General features: G+C 39.2%; 1 protein-coding gene across 5 annotated transcripts; it reads right to left on the bottom strand.

Moving 5' to 3' along the window:
* Nucleotides 1-1104: 1104 nt before the first annotated feature.
* MED6 (mediator complex subunit 6) lies at nt 1105-18173 on the bottom strand. 5 transcript variants are annotated; one of them, XM_077941325.1, is made up of 9 exons: nt 18136-18173; nt 15088-15247; nt 14131-14222; nt 10809-10891; nt 10392-10500; nt 8780-8895; nt 3619-3646; nt 2707-2833; nt 1105-2018 (listed from the first exon to the last, which is right to left on the bottom strand). In XM_077941325.1, exons 1-9 carry the CDS (start codon nt 18155-18157, stop codon nt 1982-1984), a joined length of 774 nt encoding a protein of 257 aa, XP_077797451.1. In that variant the 5' UTR covers nt 18158-18173; the 3' UTR covers nt 1105-1981. The 5 variants fall into 5 exon arrangements, 4 of the variants coding, with proteins under 4 accessions (XP_077797451.1, XP_077797453.1, XP_077797455.1 ...); XM_077941327.1 differs by lacking the exon at nt 1105-2018 and having other exon boundaries at nt 2117-2833; nt 10392-10521; XR_013396424.1 differs by lacking the exon at nt 1105-2018 and having other exon boundaries at nt 2262-3232; nt 3406-3646.
* Nucleotides 18174-19586: the final 1413 nt, after the last annotated feature.

A 19586-nucleotide genomic window follows, 5' to 3' on the forward strand; every position in this document is an offset into this window, starting at 1 on the left:
CCACATAAGTTACATGATTACAGTGAGTTTTACTCCATTACTGACCCTGTCAGTTAAAAAGGCCTAGAAGCAATGACACCCCAGTAGCAATGAACATACCCAGCACACAGATTTTGATTTCCAAATGCGATTCTCCACTAAAAGAAACAGAAGTGCCTGGCTCCAGAGTTGAAATGAGCCTGGCATATCTTACTGTGCTAAAGAGCAAAGAAATCACTCAATGGATGATGAAGTCATACCAAAAGGACACAGGATCAGCTTGAAGTAGCTCCCACTGTTCCAATTTAAGACAAATTGGGCATCAATATGAATGATAGTAAGGAAATACACGCATTGAAGTAAATAAGAACCCAGGAGTCCACAATGATATTTTTAAAAAGGGGGGAGAAATGAAAGCTGTTTATAGCAGAAAGCTAACCAATAAAACATAGAACAATGAAATCAGAAAATCACCATTTGGCAAACATCAGAGTAATAAATAATTCAGGCAAGACTTACTGATGGAGGCTAGCCAGTGGGTAAAAGTTTAAGAAATAACAGGACACTCAGAGCTTCAAAATATTCCAGGATACCTATAACTTACAAAAGGAAAAATAACTTTACAGTGGAGTAACCTTATAGACACTACCTTAACCAAGTGATGAATGCTAACATCACCAGAAATGGAGCAAATTGACAGCATGTACCTCCATAAGCATCTTTTCTATGGCATTCCTCACAAAAATGCATGAGGTGAATTTCATCATGAGGATATATCAAACAGACCCAAATTGAGAGACATTCCACAAAATGAATGGCTTCAACTCTTCAAATATCAAGGTTATGAAAAACGAGCAAGATTAAAGAACTATTCCAGGTTACAGGAGACTGAAAAGACAGGACAACTAAATGTAGCCCACAACTCGGGATTTTCTTCTGTTGTAAATGACATTATTGGCACCACTGGTGAAACATAAATACGATCGAAAGGGAGAAAGAGAGAAACAGCAAGTAACAGGAAAGCAAGAGTTAGAGACAGAAGAGAGAGAGAAAGAAAATAAAGACTAAAATACAGAAAAATGGTAACAGATGGAGAACTAGGGTAAAAGGTATATATAGGAATTCTTTGTACTATTCTTACAACTTTTATTTGCCTGAAATTATGTCAAAATAAGAAGTTGAAAGACAAAAATCTCACACAATACATAAAATTAGACATTTCACAAAAGCAGAAAACAAAGATAACAAATTCTTCAACCACTTTAAATACTAAAATACCACTTTTGCTACTTAATTAACACTAAAAACATAAATGACAAAATTTAGTGGTAGCAATTCCGGAAAACCTGATGCATACTTTCCAACTTTGCTGTTTGAGTGATCACTAGTCCAACCTTTTGAGGAACAACTTAGCAATACGGACTAAGAGCAATAAAAATGCAGACTCTAGTGATTCCACTTCTGGAACTCTATCCTAAGGAAATAAATACCAAATATTGAAAAGGCATTATACAAAGATATAATCACAGCAGTCTTATTTAAAATAATGTAAATTGAGAAAAAAATCCCAAATATAACACAGAAAGAAAACTGAGATACAATCATTTACAGAAATTCAGACACTAAAACAGTCTATAAAAACTATATAAACATGGGGGAAAGCTTACAACAGATATAATAAAGTAAAATTGCATGAAAGGAATGATTAAAGTAGTTTTAAAAGCATCTACATGCAGCAAGCACACTCAGTCCCCTTGCCATGAGATACCCTGTGCTGCCTAGGGACTTTGCAGACTTCCTACCAGCAAGAAGGCCCTCACCAGATGGAGCCACTCAATGCTGGACTTCTCAGCCTCCATAACTTAAAAAAAAATAAATTCCTTTTCTTTATTGAAAAAAAAAAAAAGTATCTACACGTAGAATAAGATGAAAACTCACAACGTTGTTACAGTATTTATAGGGTAATGGTATTGGTGAGGTTTTTCCTTCATCTTCCAAAATGTCAGCAACTGTTTATTTTAATACTAAGGATTATGTAACTTAACAAAAAAAATATGCTTAGTTACTACTTTAACATCCTTTGTGTCTTCAAAGTGCATCTGAAAAATATCAGTCATGATGAAGAAAAAAGTCATGATGAAGCAATATATACAAACACCTTTATTTTGCTTTTAAACATATCTACCAGTAAATATGTGTGTAGGTTGCACAAGTCCAGGAGAGGAAAAGTTACAGAAGATATATAACAAATATTCACAAGAAATCATGATGGGAATAATATCTTTTCTTTTTTTTTTTTTTTTTGAGACAAAGTGTTGCTCTGTTGCACAGGCTGGAGGGCAACGGTGTGATGATCAGCTCAGGGCGACTTCCGCCTCCTGGGTTCAAGCAGTTCTCCTGTCTCAGCCTCCCGAGTAGCTGGGACTACAGGCGCCCGTCACCATGCCCAGCTGATTTTTTTATTTTTAGTAGAGACAGGGTTTCACCATATTGGTCAGGCTGGTCTCGAACTTCTGACCTCAAGTGATCCACCCGTCTCAGCCTCCCAAAGTGTTGGGATTACAGGCGTCAGCCACCACGCCCGGCCTAATATCCTTTCAAAGAATAAGTGCATCCCATACAAATAAGGTGGTTACAATAAAGTACTTCAAAGCTCAAGAGCCACAGTACTGAGGTATGATAACTAGCATGAGGAGTCTTCCAGGCTTCTCTTTTGTCCGTACTCACTGAAGTCTCATCCGTTTTTCAGGGGGGCCTTTAGCACTCACTGTCTGTTGTACATTCTTTGTGGTCTCCTTCTCCTCAGATTTTACAGTTTCTGGTACAGGTTCTGCCTCTTTCTTTGTTTGATCCACTGATATCAAAAGTAGATTTTTTGGGGAGGGAGACACGGGTGGAGGGAATGAGATAAATTCAAACAATGGTTGGTATGAACGGTTCACATTTTCAAATTCATTTTTAACTGTTTATCTCAAGTTCTAGATCTAGCTGTTCCCATAGGCAGATGTATACAAGAACCCAGTTACAAACCTAACAACCTGATAACTCAAGGAAATTAATGATACTAGACAAAACTACATAGCATTTAAGTAAGACAGTATGTAAAAACAAGATATATAATTATTCTAACCCAGTACCATGATGGTTCAACACCTGTTTTCAGTAATGTAACAGAAAACAACATTATATAAAAATACAGATTTTAGAAGAAACCTCGAATCACGGTGGCTTCCTCATATCTCCTCAATACCTACTTTCTCCCTCCCAATTCATCTTTTCACTACCACAATGGCACCATCTGCTGACAGTTCAGCACATCTCAAAGATTAAGAGTAAAAAACTACAATGGGAGACTCTAACCCGTGGCCCACGGGCAGCATGTGGCCCAGGATGGCTTTGAATGTGGCCCAACACAAATCTGTAAACTTTCTTAAAACATTATGAGACTTTTTTTTCTTTTTTCAGCTCATCAGCTATCATTAGTGTTATTTTATGTGTGAACCAAGACAATTCTTCTTCCAATGAGGCCCAGCCCCAGCTCTAGAAGGACAAAATGACCGCGGCTCATTTCACATGCTACAGTTATTGATTTACAAGCTGTTTGATCTTATTTCAAGCGTAATATTAGATGAACCATACCTGGAACAGGCTTTTCTCCAGGCTTTAGCTATAATTTTTTAGAAAAGAGGGAGGGGGAGGAAGAGGAAAAAGAAGAAAACAGGTCAAGTTGGCAAAGTTTCTTCTTCTTAATGTCATATTAATAAAATGAAAGCTTCATCCAAATTACATTTCAAATGACTTTGTGAAGAAAAGCTACTATTTATGTACTATAAAGTACATTTATCATTGTCTGTTTCTTATTCCCCATTCCAGAAAAGACACAAATCAAAAACTAGAACAAGATAGTCAACCAACCATAAAAATACTTGAACATTTAACAAGGACTTCCACCTCCACACCCAGGCTACAGTGCTTTATAAAAAGCAGTTCAGTAGAATCCAATGGGAAGAAATAATGAAGTCTTCCAATACTCCAGAGTCTTATTTCCTTAATGGGTATGAATTATGGGAAGGGAGAATGAAGTATGGATGAACCATGACTTTTAAAGTTGGCAGGCATGGGAAATTTGGAGGAAAAAGAGATTTCTGATGAGTCTATTATTAAAAACCAATCTACAGGAAAAAAAGATAAGGAAAAAAAGATTAGAAATAAGGTCAGGTCCTTCACTCCGTAGAGCAATTCTTTCACTTGATTAAGCTCTGTCATCTCCTTTGCCCCATTCCCCAAGTTAAATGCTCTACAACACTCTTGTCTTCTTCTACCCCTCATTCTCATCCGATGACACTGTCTCCCATGTTTAAAAACAACAACAAAACCAGGATGCCAACACCACCAACTTCCTTACCATCTACCTTTAAACTTATAACTTTATATACATATACACATATATATATATGTTTAAAACACCTTAGTACTTCCATATCATCTTAGAAGAAAAAAGCAGTCTCTTCATTTCTAATGCCTCCGTTTGCTGAATCTTTCTGGATTTACATGCCCTCCCTAGGCCTTCTTACATATTCCCACTCCTAACAACTGCAAAATTCTCTGATATTACACGTTCCAGGTTCATGCTGACAACTGCCAACTATCCTACTCCAACTGCAAGTCCTGGGAATCTTTACACTTAACAAGACCAAAACTGAGCTTCATATTATTATCCACTGTGCAATAAAAAGGTTACCACAGAAGGCCTGAGGCTGCTATACTTAGTTCTGCTTGCAAGGTTGGCCCTTGGCTAGTGTCTAGAAACTTGGATTTCTGGAGGGTTCCCACCATTCCCTGATAATAGTGGCTCACTGTGCCTAGACTGTACAAACAATGCAGTTTAGGCTGAATATCTGCTTTCTTCAGAGGTTGTGGAATTTTGGTATGTGCTAGATAGAGGGTACCTGCATGAAGAGCTCCCCCAACTCCAAAAACACACCTTGGGTACCAGGTCTCTAATGGATCTCCCTGGGAAGAAATATCACATATTCTGCATTTTCACTGTTGAGAGAACAGTGCACTCTGTGTAACCTCTTAAGGGAAGAAGAAAATATAAGGAAGCCTGCACATAGATTCTTCCAGACTCTGCTGTGTCCTTTTCCCTTATGATCTGGCTATACATCCTGACTGTATTATAGCAATGAATCTTAGCTGAGTACAACTACATGCTGAGTCCTTTGAATCCTGCTAGCAATCTCCAATTACAGGAGTTGTCATAAGAACCCCCAACAAAGCCACATATCACATTATCTTGTGAAAATATCAATACTTAAACATGTCTAAAGTAATTCTGAGGGAACAAATTGTTTTTCTTTAAAATAGGAGAGGAAACATAGGGAGGAACATTGAGGAAAGTAAAAAATTTGAAAGGGGGGATTTTTCTACTGTCAGCACTGAACCATTTAAACTATATTGGACACTGAACTATATGTGGACATTGGAATAATGTCGTTATTTACCCAACATAATACACTGTCTAATCTTTTCCAGTAAATCCTGCCAGACTAGTAGAACATGGTTTGAGATGGGGATATATAACAAGGGTGCTTCTTGGAGCAAATTTAATCAGGTGGCTTTGGTTTAGATAATCCTAGGTGAAGTAAATATCCTTCTAGCAGCTTCTAAAAACAGCAATAAAAAGACAGTCCTCATAAAAGGCTCCAAAGACCGAAACTCTCATCACATCAGTATTAGTGCAACTTCCAGCAGTAACGATATTAAAATATGGAAAAAAGAGCTTCAAAGAAGCAGAGAGGACTTCTCCAATATTCTCTTGAGCATCCCTTATAGAAGCAACATTCTTGGGTACCACAAGCCCAACTGCTCGATAAAACTGGTAAGTAGGAATAGCTGCTGTATCCTTATCTGGACTACAAACAGTTATGGAGGACCCAATGGGTAAAGAGGAGTTAATATGAGCTAAAAGAAGTTCTGGGAGACTTGAAGTAGATTATTTTCTTCTCTAGATCTGAGGCTGGAAAAATTTTTGGTAGGAAAAGCAAAAATATTATTAATAGTTCTAGAGAAAGCCATCTTTCTCCTAGTTATGTTATACACAGCTGGATATACTCTATCTTTGGGAGTTGGTTTTTGGCTCTTGGATGGTAAAAGAAATGTGGGGTCCAGGAATATGATAATATAAGTATGAATGTGGCTAAACCTTTAAAAGAAAAAGGTAAAACACTCACTGAAATGATAAGAAATCTGCAGTCTGCTTAAAAATAATTGGGAGGAAGTAGGGAGAAAAGAGATAAAATAAGTTTGGCCATTTTGATAACTGCTGAGGCAGACTAAAGGGTATAGGGGGGTTTTATTTTTAATTACTCTCTCTGCTTTCATGTTTTTAAGATTACCATACTTTTCTATAAAGTAAAGAGTTTTTATTTTAAGAATCAAGAGAGTCTTTGAGCTTTCTACCATGTCTAGCCTAGCGCACCAGGACAGGACAGCAAACAAGAATCAAGACAGCGCCCCTAGCCAGGGGGAAAAAAAAAAAGTTGTCTTTCACTGAGTACCCCAGGACTCAAATACAATAGCAAACTACTGAATGTTCTGTAGGTCAGTTAATGAAAACCAAACCCCTAACAACTGTACTTCAACCAAAATCTGTTTTTTTTCCCCTGTATTCTGAATTTTAGCTGACAATACCTAGCCTAATTCTAGGCCTGAAACCCCAGAATCACCCTTTGTCCAATCTCTCCAAATCCAACCACCAAAATAAAGCAATCCTAACTCTGTAAATACCTCCTAAATCTGTATCCTCTCTATCCTATGGCCACAGAATTAATTCAAGCTTTCCACAATTTAAGTGCCCTGACTCCAAACTTCACATGTGATTTCCTAAGCATCCCCTACCCTCCTGTTATTAGTTACATTCCTAAAACACAAAACTGACTATATTACTCCCTTGCAACTACTTTTAAATATCCAGTGGGTCCTTACTACCATCAGCAATCATTCTCAGCTAGTCACTTGAAGATGAGGTAGAGGAGATTTCAGTGAGAATACACTCCTGGAGAGTATATACTTGAAAAAGACTGTACAAAATTTCCCCTGGTTTGGTCTGTCTTTGGTTATGATAGCTATTGTTTTAAAACTTAAAATAATTTTGAATGCATCTGGAGGCCTGTTATGTTTATGGGAGTGGTAATGAGTAATAAGTTTAAAATAGAGAAGAAACATAGGACTCCAGGATTAAATCCCAGCTTCTTTGCATTGCATATAAAATCCTTCTCAACTGACCTTAATCTATTTTTAAAGTCTCATCTTCCATTACTCTTCCCCTCCAAAAACACAGAGTAAGCCCTCAGAGGATTTTTCTGGTTTCTGAACATATGTTCACTAACTCATGTTTCCAGTTTTGCATGTTCTATTATCATTTTCTAGATGAGGACTGTTCAAAAGAAATGTGAGCCACAAATGCAAGATACACATGTAATTTTAAATTTTCTTGTCACATTTTTAAAAAGAAACATGTATTTTATTTAACCAAATATACCCAAAATATTATTTCAACACATAATCAATATTTTTAAACTACTATTTTACATGCATTCTTTTTCATACAAGTCTGAAATCCAGTATGTATATTGCACTTACATCACAACTCAATCTGGACTAGCTGTGTTTCAAATGCTCATAGTCACACATGCCTCATGGCTACTGTACTGGACAGCACATGTCTAGATGTCTTCCCCTGCCTACCTAGCATGCACTATGTACTCACCAAATAAATGGTCAACTACACCTAACTTTTTACATTCTGTAGAGGTCATTCATCACCCTACGCACAGCTATAATTTATTTATTTATTTATTTATTCAACAGACAATGTTCCATCTTCAAGTGCAGTTGATGAGATTCCTCTAAACTGGCTTTCCTGTCCTGAGTTCCATCTTGCGTCTTCTGCTCTCTTCACCACCACATCACAATTACAATAGCCCCTATCTCTCACTACAGCACAGTCAGGGAAGAGGGAAGGGGAGGCCTGTTCTAAATTCATCTCATGTAAAAAATTTCATTTAGTTTAAAATTTCCCTTGAAAATCCCTTAAGGAGCTCCTAACAAAAAAGAGGTATATGATCTTGTATGTACACTGCAAAGGTCCAGAAGAATTGAGACTAGCCATGAGACCAGCATATTCATCGATTCCATTCCATATCTACTTCACTCCAAAAGCTCATTTACTAGAATGGCAGGTGGATTTGCTATTGCTGTTAGAAATCTCCCTGCCCCTCCAAATCACACAGTGGATTCATATAACTTAAAACCCCAATATAGTGTATCTCTATTAATCACTCCTGTCTCTTCTGTTTATTATGCCAAACACTCTACCTCACATGTTCTGTTCTTTTTGTTACACAAGTGTTAATCATTCTATCATTTAGATTGTTCAGACATCTACTACATCAGGCTGGAAGGTGGCACGTAGAGTAAAAAGAGCATGAGTTTCATATTCTAGTTTTGTTACCACGTGTGACACTTTCAGCAACCTTTTGAATGAGAATATGATCTATATGCAGTCCTCACAGTTTGTGAAGATTCAGTAAGAAACACAAACAGTGTTAATTCCATTCCATTTACCTATTTCTTCCATTAAGTCTTTAGAAACCTTTCCTCTGAAACAGAGATCATTTTTTAACTAATGAGGAAAATCGTAATTTTAGGTCAAATCTGAAACGGTTCTCAATTAAAAATAAATATATATGCCATAAAGAAGTGTCAAATCAAGATTAACCACACATATTCTCATTACCTGCACAAATTTGGGTGGAAATTTTTGTCTGAGGTCTAAAAGTAAAGCATCCACACGTTGTCTCTGAAAAATAGAGCTTGGTTCTTCTTTCCTTTTGGCTTTAGGTCTGACTTTATCTATTAAATACAAAGTCCAAATCAAAACATTGCCTACTTAGTTTGGTGTCTCATATTTTACAAATCTTTATCCACTATGAATATACCCAAACTTCATTATTTTTAATAGCTGCTAGACCAAAGATAATTCCCAAAATAAGGTAAACACAGCATATATACAGAAGTGCTGTTAACTCTCCCTCTTAACTGAAGTCAAATTCTAACATTTAAGCTGATACATATGTCTTTTAAAGATACTTCAGTTTTGGTATATAAGCATGCACAACCATAAGAGTTTTAAAGCTAAAGTTTTTCAAAATTACCTAAATCAAAATCCAAATTATTTGGTTTGAAATTACCTTTGTGTATTTTAAGTGTATTAAATGGTATTTTCCCACAAAACCTACTAGGAACAAATGGAAATGCAGGTTTCACAAACTCAATCTACCATATTCAATTATTAAGACTGTAATTCACTGAAAAAAAAAATAACAAAACAGAAAATCATGAAGACAAAAAAGAACAGAACCTGAAAGAGAAATTCTGAAGTTAATCACATATGGGATTTGCCCTTGGGAGGGAGGTGTATTGGGAAACCGTATCCAAGCGAAGGGTTCCAGATAAGTGTTACTCCGAACACTTGGTTATGGTAGGGGAAAAGAACCATTGGGCCAATTTTAGTCAACAAATGCAAACTTTCCTTCATCAAATGTTCCTGCTTATACCTACTATTAAGAAGATACAGGTCTGAATTCTATACAAACACTATGTTTCCCTCAACAATTTATTCTGAGTTGCTATTTCTCAGACAAGGAAATGGAGAATACAAGTATGCTGTTACAGGCACATTTCTGGAGGTAGTCGAACAGTAAAACATGATGAAGACAGTAGCAGATCAGATGGAAACTTAAGAGAACCTGGAGCCACAAGAGGTGGAGAGATGGAAAGATCAGAAAACAGACTGGCCATCTAGGGATAGGGCTCTAAAAAGCAATCTCTCTCATCTCCTCTGCTTTGAAGACTGGAGGAATAAAGAGTTCCAGATTCCAAGATAACTCAGCAGTCAGGTAAGTAAGGAATATCATCTCTGCTCATTCCACGTCACTGCCTCTCCTATGTTCCTTTTTTTTTTTTTTTTTTCTTTTTGTAGAGACCAGGTTTCACCATGTTGCCCAGGTTGATCTTGAACTCCTGGGCTCAGGTGATCTACCTGCCTTGGCATTCCAAAGTGCTGGGATTACAGGAGTGAGCCACCGCACCTGATCCCAAATATTTTCAAACCTTCAATCACCTTGACTAAGACTACCAGTTACCTAACAAAGTGAACGTGCATCTGTTCCTATGTGAAAGCTATTATTATACATCTAGTTACATGAATCTCAGCTGCAACAAAGCCAGCATCCCATGAAAAAAGTGAAACACACTTAGAAAAGATCAACAGCCACTTTCCTAAAGAAAACAGCTTCATTCTCAGAGGATCAAAAAGTGTGTTAGGAGGGTCTGGATGTTCTACTTACCTTGCTCTTCGTGATCTTTGAAGTGCCACCAATAACCTTTGGAAGGATGATATCGACAGTATGACATAGCTTCATCAAAAGCTGACTGAATACCATGCACTGCAGTAAGCTTGAAAAAGGAAAATAAATTCTAAATTTCTCATTAGGTCAACAAAAATTTCCAAAGTAAATACTCACAAAATATTACATATGCAAAGACAGAACCCATTTTTCAGAACCTAAATTACTATATAATTGAGACTATGAAATATACTTTGACCACTGACTTGGCTCATAGTAACCAAAGTTCAAGACATTCTAATAGTCAATACTTTATAGCAACTTACACAAGGCAGAGGAGCTCCAGTTGGATTACTGGAAGCAAGGTAGCTAATTAAAAGTTTTCTTTAGTGCTTAAAAGAATGTGAAGACACTTACCACTCTAGAGTTTATAACTGATCCCAAGTCTGGTGCCTGATAGATCACTCCAGCAATGATATAGTAATCAGCTAGTGGGATAACTAAAACAGTGGGAAAAAAGGTTTACAAATACAGCTATGGACACAAACTGCTAAACAGATTCTCATAAAAAGAACTAAAATCTGACATTTTCTCATAAGGCAGGGTTTAACAATTACTGTTTTGGTAAAGCTGTACCAGAAAACAGCCACATCCAATCATTTACATATTATCTATGGCTGCTATGGCAATAATTGAGCGCTGTCACAGAGACTAGGAGGCCCACAAACCCCAAGTATTTAGTCATTGGCCCTTTTCAGAAAAAGTATGCCCACTGTTGCCCTCCAGCAGTGCTTCTCAAACTTTAATGTGCATCTGAATTACCTGGGGACCTTGTTAAAATTAGATTCTTATTCAGTAGGGATAGTGCATTTCTAACAAGTTCCCAAAAGATGCCAAGACTGTTGTCAGTCAACCTTACTTAAGGTAGTAAGACCTTGAAGCAAGACAGACTGGGGGTCCAGTGTAAAGATATCAAATGCAATGAGCTTGCTTTTGTGCCCCAGTGCTGGGTCCTAAGGAATAAGATAACTGCCAGTGAGGATACTGCTGTCTTGTATAATTTCTATACCTTGAATCCTCTCACCATGGAAATCTTATCTTGTCGCTGGTCTGCCTTGATTCTAAGGTTCTCTTTTACTCTGGGCAGGGACTCTAGATCTTTGGTTTTGAAACTAAATTTGGATTCTAGAATCATAACTGCTTTATCAAGTCATTCTCTGAAAACAATGCCAAGTTAAAGGTTGTCCGTAAATGTCTTAATGAGGGTATCCAATTGAGAGATGTAGCTAGAGTAACACCCATCTGGCTCCCCTATCTTGAATCTTCTCTTCAGTATGACTTTATCCATGGTCTTGGCTTGATTCTAATGTCTTCAATTTCTGGTCATCACTGGAAAAGGTATCTAGCTCTTTGATTCAAAACCAAATCTGGACTCTACACTCTTCAGTGTTGTTTCTAAACCAAGTTTTCAGTAGGTAGTATAACCCAGGCAAGGCTTTTAGTTCAACGCATCACTGAGGATTTTCAATTGATCCTCTATTAGTTTGATACGACCGTATCTACCATGCATTTTGTAAAAGAATTAACTCAGTGGACTGAGATGAAAAGTTAATTGTGATCATCAGCAAAGCCTGAGTCCTGTCCTCTCGCTCTCCTCCCCAGAGAGCATGAGCTTCACCACTCGCTCCACCTTCTCCACCAACTACTGGTCCCTGGGCTCCATCCAGGCGCCCAGCTAGGGCACCCGGCCAGTCAGCAGCGCAGCCAGCATCTATGCAGGCACCGGAGGCTCTGGTTCCCGGATCTCCGTGTCCCGCTCCATCAGCTTCCAGGGCAGCTTGGGGTACGGGGGCCTGGCCACGGGATGGCCAGGGTTCTGACAGGAATGGGAGGCATCCAGAACGAGGAGGAGACCATGCAAAGCCTGAACCTACCTGGTTCAAGGCCTGGCCTCCTACCTGGACAGAGTGAGGAGCCTGGAGACCGAGAACCAGAGGCTAGAGAGCAAAAAAAACAGGAGCGCCTGGAGAAAAAGGGACCCCAGGTCAGAGACTGGGTCCATTACTTCAAGACTATCAAGGACCTGAAGGCTCAGATCTTCTCAAATACCGTGGACAATGCCTGCATTGTTCTGCAGATCGACAATGCCCATCTTGCTGCTGATAGAGTCAAGTATGAGACAGAGCTGGCCATGCCTCAGTCTGTGGAGAACAACATCCATGGGCTCTGGAAGGCCAATGATGACACCAATGTCACTCTGCTTCAGCTAGAGACAGAGATTGAGGCTCTCAAGGAGGAGCTACTCTTCATGAAGAACCATGAACAGGAAGTAAAAGGCCCACAAGCCCAGACTGCCAGCTCTGGGTTGACGATGAAGGTACATGCCCCCAAATCTCAGGACTTCGCCAAGATCATAGCAGACATCTGGGCCTAATATGAAGAGCTGGCTCAGAAGAACCGAGAGGAGTTAGAAAAGCACTGGTCTCAGCAGATTGAGGACAGCACCACAGTGCTCACTATGCAGTCTGCCAAGGTTGGAGCTGTGAGGTAATGCTCACGAAGCTGAGAGGTACAGTCCAGTCCTTGGAGACTGACCTGGACTCGATGAGAAATCTAAAGGCCAGCTTGAAGAACAGCCTGAGGGAGGTGGAGGCCTGCTACGCCCTGCAGATGGAGCAGCTCAACAGGATCCTGCTATACCTGGAGTCGGAGCTGGCACAGGCTGGGGCAGAGAGGCAGCGCCAGGCCCAGGAGTATGAGGCCCTGTTGAACATCAAGGTCAAGCTGGAGGCTGAGATTGCCACCTACCGCCGCCTGCTGGAAGACAGCCAGGACTTCAATCTTAGTGATGCCCTGGACAGCAGCAACTCCATGCAAACCATCCAAAAGACCCCACCTGCCAGGTAGTGGATGGCAGAGTGGTGTGTGAGACCAACAACATCAAAGTTCTGAGACATTAAGCCAGCAGAAGCAGGGTACCCTTTGAGGAGCAGGAGGCCAATAAAAAGTTCAGAGGTCAAAAAACAAAAAAAAGTTACTTGGGATGCTTGACATTCAGTTGGTATACCAACTGTGATCACGGAAAGAGGGAGCTTTGATGCAGTGAGTTGCTCTGTTAGTGCTTGAAGAGTTGTCCTTGGGCATGCTGGAAGAGTCCTGGTATCCAAGTATACAACTAGTGGAACTTGGCTTTTGAAACTTTTCCTACATGAGAGTTATGCTGGTTGTACCAGCCTCTGCAGACAATTTGTACAAACAATGTGACTATAGTAGACACCAGATTTCTTTTGGAAAATCTAAAAATTTGGTGGGCAGAGGATGTCCAAACAACCAGCCCTCAATAAAAATCCCTGGCTCAGAACCTCAAATGGACTTCCTTGAGCAGACATATTGAATGCAGCTGCATTTCACTGCTGGATGGAGGGCACACTCTGTGGCCCTTCACAAGCAAGAGGGAAAGCATAGGAAACCTGCACATGGATTCCTACAGACCTCACCTGACATGTCTTTTTCCAGTACTAATCTGGCTGCGTACCCTTACTGTGTTGTCATAACAAATCTCAGCTGTAAGTACAACCATATGCTAAGTCTGGTGAGTCCTCCAGCATAGTACTGAACATGTATGTGGTCTTGGGGACCCCCCAAACAGAAACCAATCAAAAAAACCAAGTTAGGTCAGGAAGTAAATAAATCATGGTATTTTAAAAAGAAAACAATGCCTAAAGTTTACACATTTTACCTTGGGCAGGGGACTGCCGCTGTTGCTTCCGAATGATGAAAAGAATGGGCTCTTGAGCATGCAAAAGGATGTATTCGATTCCAACCATCTGACTGAAAACAGAACACAGACATCCAAATATCTATAAATGCCCTACAAATAATTTTATAAGACAAATTATATAAAAATGCGGCAACACTTTAATAGGATTAAAACTGCCTATGTTTGGTGTTATAATCTACTGTCGAGTAAAACCAGTTTGTTTTTAAACAACAAAATTTCTCTACAAAAATGTATTATAAATTTAAATCTGAGTGTTTTCAGTTAGGAAAGGACACCGAAGAGTGTCTGCTTCAAAAAGGCAATCAAAATGTCATGATGCTTCCTGATCAAATCTACAAATACTTATAAAATATAAAAATAAACATGAAGACACAACTTCATATACTACCAAACTAGAAACATCAAAAACTTTATCCTCACCCCAACAAATTTTTTTACCTGATAGATTATGTTTAAAAACAATAAGTTGTCTCAATAGCTGTATTTGCCCCATAACAAAAGCCATTTAAAATACGACAGATATTTAATTTTATATTCTCCTCCTCAATATTTAGCTGACAATAGGAAAATTATATCAACAGTTGTTTCAAATACTTTTGTAATATAAACTAGATATAAAAGGGACAATAATTATAGTTGCCTAGTTGAGAATAGCAGTAGCATTGCCAAAGTCACTCATCAGATCGAAATCTAAACCTGTTATATTTAATTAAACATTATGAAGTTATACAGAAAAGACCTCTGTTAAAAGTGAATACTAATAATTATCTTGCATGTCAAATTTGTATAAACCCAAACAAAACTCCAGTTTTTCCTCTAAAATTCTACTTTGCACTTCATGATCCACAGCTTTAAAGAACTGTTCATTGTAAAACCTGTATTTGGTAAAAATGCTACCTTCTTAAAATAACTTACTTCAAGTGTTCTAATGTTAGCCTCTGCATTTTGACCACTTCATTATTACATGTTCTGTCATAAAAAGGATTACTTCTTTCTGAAAAGTAATCCAGGACACTACCACTGTTCAAAATAGGGATCCAAGAGCTGTCAACCCAAGAAATTCCCAGCAGATTGTCTATGGGAAAGAAAACAAAATGATAAAGAATTAGAAAAAAAAGAAAGAATCCAATCCAACAAACATTTATTATACATCTAATGTAGTAGGCACTATGAATATAAGGATGACATAGATCCTAACCAACATACTTTCATGATGTAACAGAAGAGATTATGCAAGAAAGCAATAACATGATGTAAGTGTTATGATAAAGACATGGTGAAACTCTGTCTCTACTAAAAATACAAAAAATTCCAGCCGGGCGCGGTGGCTCACGCCTGTAACACTAGTACTTTAGGGATCTGGGGCAGGTGGACCACCTGAGGTTGGGAGTTTGAGACCAGCCTGACCAACATGCAGAAACCCCGCCTCTACTAAAAATACAAAAATTGCCTGGTGTGGTTGTGCATGCCCATAATCCCAGCTACTTGGGAGACTGAGGCAGGAGAATCGATGCACCCAGAAGGTGGAGGTTGCGGTGAGACGAGATCGTGCCACTGCACTCCAACCTGAGCAACAAGAGTGAAACTCCATCTCAAAAAAAGAAAAAAACAAACAAAAAATTAGCCAGGCGTGATGGTGAACACCTGTAATACCAGGTACTTGGGAGGCTGTGGCAGGACAATCGCTTGGACCCAGGAGGCGGAGGTTGCAGTGAGCTGAGATTGCGCCACTGCACTCCAGCCTGGGCAACAGAGCGAGACTCCATTTCAAAAATAAAGATATGAAGAAATGTGTTACAAGACTACAGAGGACCTGGGGGAACGAAAATCATTTTTCATGGGGTGAGAAGATGGGTTTTAGCATGATTCGTTAAAGAATAGATAGAAACTTACACAGAGAAAAGGGCAAAGTAACTCCAAGCAGAGAGAATGTATATAAAGAGGTATAAAAATACAAAGTATATTATATCTTCAGAGGATAATTTCATTAGGTGAAGAAGTGATATGATTTAAAATTTAGAAAGGACTTTTTTTTTTTTAAGTGGAAATCCTTAATGCTGGCAAAGAATTCAAAATTTTCAAACAACATGTATGCCCAAGAGAACACATCCATAGCTACCAGTTTGCGATCTCTCAATTAGGGATAGAGAAGTTAGGAAGCTATTATTGTAGATGAGATGATAATGATATAAAAGCTAAGGGATAAACAGGAAGTAGAATTACCTTAACTATAGCCACACAGTTTCATATTTAGAGTAGAATTAAATCATGGCTTTTAAAAAGACATGATAGAGCTAGATACTTTTAATAAATGAGCTTGTATTGGCCATTGGCTTTGATGATGCTTCATACCACTGACTGTACTGAACACCACTAGGTGTAAATCATGAACATCAAAATGCCTATACAATACTGGTTGAAAAACTTCAATCTCTCTTATACTGTCATTACCTCAGGCATCTTCAAAGAAGTCAGACCTAATTCAAGGTGACAGGCAGTTTTGAGCCAAGTGACTCAACTGAGAAAAATTATATAAAGGTAAAATGCACTTTGTGTGCTATAAAATAAAGGAGGAGACAAAGTATGTTAATAACCAAATAATTAGTACAGACCATTTAGATAGTTCATCATAACTGGATCATGCAATAACCAAATACACAATAGGCCAGGAAATAACATTTTCAGGCCTCCTAACTGGTTTTCCTAATTCTACCCTTGTCCTCCTACACTGTTCCCAGCAGCCAATGTAGTCCTTAAAAAAAAAAATCAGATCACATCATTCCTATGATGGAAATCCCTCCAATGGCTCTCCGTTTTACTCAGAGGAAAAGCCAAAGACCTTATCATGGCTTTCAACACCTTTCTGACCTCATCTCCTTACCACATCCTCTCTCATTTCCCTCCAGCCACACTGGCCTCTTTGCTGTTCCTTTAACATACCAAACACACTCTTAGAGTCTTTGCCATGATCCTAACAAATCCGAATTATAAGTAAAACATTTTACAAACTAAATATTTGAAAACAGTCTGATAGACTAAATGTTTCTTTTTTATTCTGTAGCAAGGCAACATGTTGACATAGTCCAAGCATTCTAACAATCAGCAAGTGATGAAATTAGGCAGTTGAAACGCCCACTTATAATGAAAGACATGTATGTAAAATCATGATCCAGAAGTGCTGAAGATCACCGGATAACTACAAATGAAAATATTTGTAATAAATATGTTAGACCCCAATCCAGTTAATATATAAAAAAAGGCATCTCAAACATTTCCCTTTAAAAATCAAGTACTGTATATACAAACAAAAACAACTCTACGTGCTCCCCAAGATCAAGCAGCAATTAAGCGGGGGCATCTCCATACATTTATTCACTGACTGATTCAGTATGTGAGTACCTCTACAGTTCAGCTGTGAAAAAAATACGACTCCTGGCCATAATAATTGCTGCATGTTCGATGTAAAGTATTATCGACTCAAAAAAAAACAAAACAAAACAAAAAAACCTTACAATAGAAAATATTTGGGATTCATGCTCAGGGACCCGCGGCGCGCGATCTAAAGAATCTGGCAGCCACCATGCCAAGTCCCAAGAGATGAATCAAATCAAGTTGGCTCATTACCCCACTCCCTCCTCTGCCTAAAGGCCATTCCTTCACTCCAATAGAATAGCCCTAATGTTGTCGCAGAGGTACGTGTGAAGAACAATACTCCAGCTCTGAAGGCTCAAGGCCCAGAGCTTCTTCCAACCCCTTCTCTCCGACGCTTCCAAGAGACGTTTCAAGAACTTAAAAAAAAACTCGTCAACGTTTTGCTAGATCACAGCCTTGCGTTGTCCACAAAAACCACTCAAAAAAGCTTGAGACCTCACACAAAGGAACCTAAACCTTGAAAGTGCGAGCTATAACATCCCAAACTAGTCCATAGACAATCAAGAGACAAAACATAGCAATAGACTATACCTCGGATATCCACCCCCGCCATAATTCAGAAAGCGTTCAGAGGTTCTCTTTCCGGCGCAAAGTAAACGTAAGCCTAGGCCGCCGGAAGCAGCGGGTTGAACAGAGTGCGCATGGGTGAGGAGGGACGTAGAGCGGAAGAAGGGGCGGGGCGGGGCGGGCGGGAGAGAGGCAGGGCTGGGAGGTGCGAGTGGGAGGGGAGGGGGCAGAAAGCGGGAGGGGCGGGGGAGGCGGGAAACGCGAGGTGGGGTGGGGGGATGGGGGGACGGGACGCAGAAAGGTTGGTGCAGGGCAGCAGGGAAAGACTGGGAGGAGAGGGATGGGCCAAAAAAGGAGAATGGGAGGACGGATTACTGGGGAAAAAATTAGAAGACTTTAGAGGACAGGAAGGCCGAGTGGAGTCCCGCCCCACGCCCACCACTGATGGAATAATTCTGTCTTGATCGTCTGTGATCGTCAGGAAAACAAATTCTGATGCTGTACAGTTACGCTTGGGAGCGTCTCTTAATTTTAAAAGCTCCTCGGGTGTATCCACTGAGCTATCAGATTTAGGAACGATGGTCATTTATGTTTTTCTCCCTGCCTCAGGTATTGGGATGGGACAGGACTTAAGAATTTGGGAGTCATTGGCTTTTCTGTGACCAAATCCATTAAAACTCTAAACCAATTAAGCCTCTGAGAAAAATTTCACAGCACAGGAAATGCTTCTGAAGTGAAATATTAATAAGATTAAGAGAAAGGGAATACCCCTGGGTCCCACAGTAATGAGCGAATGTCTGCATTCCAAGTAGTCTGGAGTAGGTAGCAGGACTCCAAAGAGGGAATGATTCTGTGTACGGGGAAGCCACAGAAAGCCTCAGATTCTCAAGCTTCAGTGTGGCTCTGTAAAAGCAAAATGATACAGAAATATGAAAACAACACGTAGATACTAGGAAGAGGATGCCAAAATCTGAAGGAGGGATGTGGGCGGGTGCCTACATCTTCTCCAAAACTTAGGCACTGTGAAGACTCCGCAAGAATTTAACCACAACCCAGGAGCAAGAGGGGAAGACCATAAATTTAATTGGGATTTTGAACCTCATAGACAGGGAATTCAAAATTTTTAAAACTCCGTAGAATAAAAGTACATTGCTTGTACATTTCAGTTTGGGAATTTTCTGCCTGAGATAGTATGTATAAAATAGGTGTCCCAACAGAAGTATGTGCATGCACAGAGTAGAGTTTTGAGAGAGAATTTTTCAGGAAGGAAATTTTCAGGAGGGCCTGTTTGGGAGCCTAGTGGGAGGACATTGCCAAAAGGAGGAGTATCGTGTCCAATAAAAAGTGTGATACATAAAGCTTTTTGTTTTTCTAGTTTTTTGTTTCCTTGTGTTTTGATTAGGCTAGAAGGAGATTAGGAAGAATCGTGACAGAATGCAGATCTGTAGACAATAAAACACATGGTATGTATGGTA

The sequence above is a fragment of the Macaca mulatta genome, chromosome 7, assembly GCF_049350105.2.
Source record: "Macaca mulatta isolate MMU2019108-1 chromosome 7, T2T-MMU8v2.0, whole genome shotgun sequence".
Lineage (NCBI taxonomy): Eukaryota > Metazoa > Chordata > Mammalia > Primates > Cercopithecidae > Macaca > Macaca mulatta.

Bases quoted from the DNA above. Each gene is read 5' to 3' on its own strand.
- MED6 (XM_077941325.1), bottom strand. From the start codon at position 18,157: ATGGCGGGGGTGGATATCCGAG. The intron at 8,896-10,391 runs GTAAGTAGAACA...TGTATTTAATAG, and splicing joins CAAAGATCACGAAGAGCAAG to ATAAAGTCAGACCTAAAGCC. The intron at 2,834-3,618 runs GTATGGTTCATC...TTTTGATATCAG, and splicing joins TGGAGAAAAGCCTGTTCCAG to TGGATCAAACAAAGAAAGAG.